The 4,557-nt window shown below is 41.3% G+C and overlaps 1 protein-coding gene across 1 annotated transcript in view; it reads left to right on the top strand.

Moving 5' to 3' along the window:
- The window catches only part of LOC101850775 (papilin), a gene marked incomplete in the record, with an annotated part of 262,220 nt that overhangs the window by 105,251 nt on the left and 152,412 nt on the right, over window positions 1-4,557 (top strand). Inside the window, 4 exon segments of the mRNA XM_013091086.2 lie at window positions 109-275; window positions 1,549-1,687; window positions 3,332-3,476; window positions 4,292-4,508. Coding sequence (XP_012946540.1) covers window positions 109-275; window positions 1,549-1,687; window positions 3,332-3,476; window positions 4,292-4,508 — 668 coding nt within the window.

The following is a 4,557-nucleotide window of genomic DNA, read 5'->3' as shown; positions in this document are numbered from 1 at the left end:
GATTAACCCTTGTTAAACGATGTAAATGCAGCACTCAGAGCCATCATCTAAAACCATGCCGGTAAACTTTTGACCACTCCCACACCACATCCCTCCTTCCCTCTCCAGAACTGACGTCAGCCGGCGGGGACACTCTCAAACTGACGGAGGCTCTGATTACCTTCGGACAACGGAAACTGGCGGACTTTGCCGGAACCCGGTTCTCCTACTACTACCTGGACGATGGGATGAAGTTCACGGGCAGAGGACCGGTCAATGACACACTGAGACTTCTGGTGGGTGGTGACGCCTACGTCTTGGCATGCCTTGCCCAGTAGTTTAAGAGAGATCAAATCCTTCAATTCACTCAAATGTCAGTTAAAGTCATTTCTGTTTGTTTAGATTGATGCGATAATTATCTAGATAGAGATTTTCTTTTGACCAGAACACAATGTAGGACCTAATGATTTGTCATGTTTCTGTTGTATTTTAAAGCGCTCAGAACTTGTGTACTTTACTCCCGATTGAGCGCTGTATAAATACCGTATATTATTGTACTATTAGAGACCATAGACTTGTACTATGATACCACAGTTCGTGCACTCTGACGTATTTCCAGTTCAAGATGGAGAGCACTATTTGACTTGGTTTGAGCGGAATGAAGGACAAAGAGGGGGGGGGGGGGGGAGGTGCCACAGACAATCGATTTTAAAGAGACACGTTGCTACCACAGAATTACCAAGTTTTAACTGCTCAGTACTTGGTTTTGAGAAATTTGACGTCAAAAGTTTTGAGTTCCTCAACATGTCAAGCTTTTTCGAATGCAATTCTTGGAATATCTTGATAACGGCTCCTAATAATCTTACGATTTTGATAGAGCAGATAGAACATTTGGTTTTGAATTTATGGTTCTATAGTAATTCATAACGACCAAACATGTCAAGTAAAACTTTACAATTCTAAGGTGGCGTAGTGCTTGCTTATTTGTGCGTAGCGATAAGGTCCATATTGTGCACGCTTCGCAGCGAAGTTTTCATAGAGAGCAGAGAGTCCAAGCAATGATAGTGTGTGGTCTCAGAGTATAAGTCTATTATAGAGACAAAAACCCTTAGACTTTAGTTACCTATTTTTTTCTTTTCTTTCTTTGAATTTGAATCTTATCCTCTTTTCCTTAACGAGGTTACTGGATGCTTTTTTTTCTCCCTAATCGCTCATCCACCATATCTGACATCGTCGCTAACATTTATTCGTTAATTTTGAATAAGGTTAGGAAGACTATTAATCACACTTTTCATTTTTTGTTTGGTTTTGCATACGTATACACGCATCCACAGGCATTCAAGCATTTCACCAGGCACTTGTTACGCCTAACCAAACAACAATTTGTATTGTGTTTGTATTGTAGTAATTTAAAGCTCTCAAACTGACTGAAACTAAATAAGAGGTATACCTTTGTCGTAGCCAACGAGTAAAGGCTATAATGTCATATTAGATAAACTCCTCCGCACTCACTTAATCGTATTTCAATGCACGATTTCTGTAAAGTTCATAATCAAGTTTGTACTACAGGTTCGATTCATGGGACTCAGCCCGCTAGTCGAGTACGAATATTCGATACCCAAGTCCCGAGTACAGGAAGCGGATCCAGAGCAGCGATACTCCTGGGTGTTCGGAGGATGGACTTCGTGCTCCAACGAATGTGGAGTTGGTGAGTGCAAATATCGCACAACGACATCGACTCAAACACTAGATCGTTTCTAAAAGAAGGCTGTTTCGATCATTTATTCTTTCAGAGCCAAATAAACGATAATAGGTGTTTTATGAACGTATGTGCACAGTTTAGATCATTTAAGAAGTGAGAAGGTTATAATGCCCCTCAGATAAACGAAGACACTTAGATTGAAAAAAACGTCCCTGGAATCGAACTCACGTCTTCTGCTAGCGACAACGAAGCGCCTAACTACTACACCGCAGACATGTTTGTCAGGCATACCCGTGCTTAGTGGGATGACAACAACGAGGGGGTCACATATACTCAATTTAATTACTTGCCGTCGTGGAAACCAAACTCATATCTTCTGCATTCAAAGGCAAAGGGCCTTACTATTGCTCCAGAGACGCTGATAAATGCTCCAGACTAATCAAGCACAGCACTAATCCTGCAGCCTTGTAAGAGACACAAGTTGTATGGGATACTACTTCTAATAAAAGTCGTTTATCTAAATTGTTAACTCACACATTGTTAATGTACAGATCTGGTAAAGTCCTTTAGTGTAACCAAGTAATTAATTCGTTTGTGCCTCGGTTTGCCAGCGAACATCATTTGAAAACGTTAACAGCTACCTTACTCAACAATTCACCATCAACCTTGCGAGCTTATGGTTTAACGTAAACCGAGTGGTCTACTCATAAGCGACCATGTCGGCATGTAATTATATGAAAAAGATAATCGATAAACAAATGTTATACTTTTCTTAATGGATTCACATAATATAGAGTCACCTTGATTTTATAATCGCCCAAACCAATTTCTGAATTTAAGTGTAAAACTCTTTGTAACCCAGAAAACACTACTCAGAGTTGATATGCACGGCATTGTCCGAACAGTAAATGTCATTCCAAAATAGCCCAAGTCAGTTTCAGGGAGCTTTCAGATAAAGCCGTCATTCAAATAAAGACTTAAACATCAAGGGCCCTCTTACGATACTTTTCATTTTGCTATTTAACTCATTCCTAGGATTTGATTGTAAAATATATAGAGTGCCCAATCTGTACTGTTTCTTAGGGGCACTCTGCTCTTCGTTCATTATCTCAAAACTTCAACAAACAAAACAAAAGTACTTAGTCGCGTGTGGTATGACACACACAACGTAAACAACCACATACAATAATTGTGGCACGACTTTGTCGAATCAGGCGCTCGTCAATTTTTGGACATATGAGGTTATGTTATCATTTTAATGCCTGTTCATTTTCCTCCCTTTTGGTGAAAAAAAAAGTCCATCTATGTTGAATAGAAGTAAAAATATTTGCGATTGAAGGAGGTCAGGGTCGCCTAATTTCAGAGGAAAAATTAGCGAGAAAAATGCCGCCAACGTTTGGTAACTTCCATAGCTTGAGAGTCTTTAGAAACTGAAAATTTACATTGTTTGTGCCTTTAATCAATGTTTCTCAGTAAAAGTCCACCACAAAAATGTATTTTAAATGCACATTAAACGTGCTAAGCCCCAAAGAGGAAAATTAGAAGAAAAAAATTGCCTAACTGCAAAAAAAAATTTTTTTTTAAATCTTTGATTTCATTATTTTGACGAGCGCCTGATTTCACCACGATGACCCACAATTGTCTCCCCAGGGTACCAGCTGCGAGCCATCAGCTGTATGGACCGTGAGCTGGGTCGATCCGTGAGCCCCAGGCTTTGTCCACGTCAGCAGATGCCAGACAGGAACCAGACATGTAACCACGGACCTTGTCCCAACTCACTCTCTGACGGCTACAAGTGCGTCACCTCTTGTGTTTTGTTTCGTCGTATATATGCTGTTAGTCTCAAAGAGATTATAAATTAGTACCAGGGCTCGCGACTGTGATGTCAGCCACGTTTTATTTATAACCTCTTTGTGTTGGTCTTTGATAACGTTTTGAAGATGGTGTGAAGAGCGATCTTTGACTTTAATTATAATACCTTTATTACATCGTCTACTTTGGCGTATTTCATGTTCACTATACAGTACACCATTTTTGACCCAGTTTGTGCCAAATGAAATTCAAGGAAGAGGGGGAGGGGGAGGGAGAGGTGCCACCCGCACTTGACTATAGCAAGTAGTGTTTTATGCTTCGTGCAGCCGCAATGGCACTGATCACAAGGTGAACATTTCGCAGCTAAGTTTTAACAGAGAGCCTGGAGCCTAAGGCCTGACTTTGTGTCCTTGGAAGAGGCACTTTACACGAATTTTCCTCACTCAACCAGAGCTTGCTGTTGAGCGGGAATTTTCGCTATACAACTGCTATGTATTATTATTACTTTGCCTGCGGCACAGTTACCATGACAAGGTAGACTTTTTTTCTTTTTAGTAAGTGTTTTACGGCACTTCAACACAATAAGGTCATAAAAGTGTCGAAGGTTAGAGGTGTTACAAGAGAGTAATAAACACAAAAAAGAAGGAGGACAGATAAGGATGATAGATGTTTGATAGGGAAGAAGGAGACAACCAAACCATAACACCCGCCAACCACCCACAAAAGTAGACTGGAGATTAATAAGAAAGCTTTAGAGTTAGAAATAAACACTAATAATTAAAATTGTGTCTCTTCCAGGTGGGTCCCTGGTCATTGGGGCGAGTGTAGCGTGGACTGCGGTGTCGGAGAGCAGACCCAGCTGATGCACTGTATCGAGACCGGCGTCACCGGAGATTCCATCTATGCAGAGGACGATCTGTGTACTCGATACGTGGGCGCCAAGCCGGAGTACCGAAGAGCTTGTCAGGGGGAGGGGGAGAGCTGTGCTTACTGGGCGACCGGGCCCTGGAATGAGGTGGGTTTGTGTTTGTGTGTGTGTGTGTGTGTGTGTGTGTGTGTGTGTG

The sequence above is a fragment of the Aplysia californica genome, unplaced genomic scaffold (genome assembly GCF_000002075.1).
Source record: "Aplysia californica isolate F4 #8 unplaced genomic scaffold, AplCal3.0 scaffold00029, whole genome shotgun sequence".
NCBI lineage: Eukaryota > Metazoa > Mollusca > Gastropoda > Aplysiida > Aplysiidae > Aplysia > Aplysia californica.
This window is presented reverse-complemented; position numbering and strand designations above follow the sequence as displayed.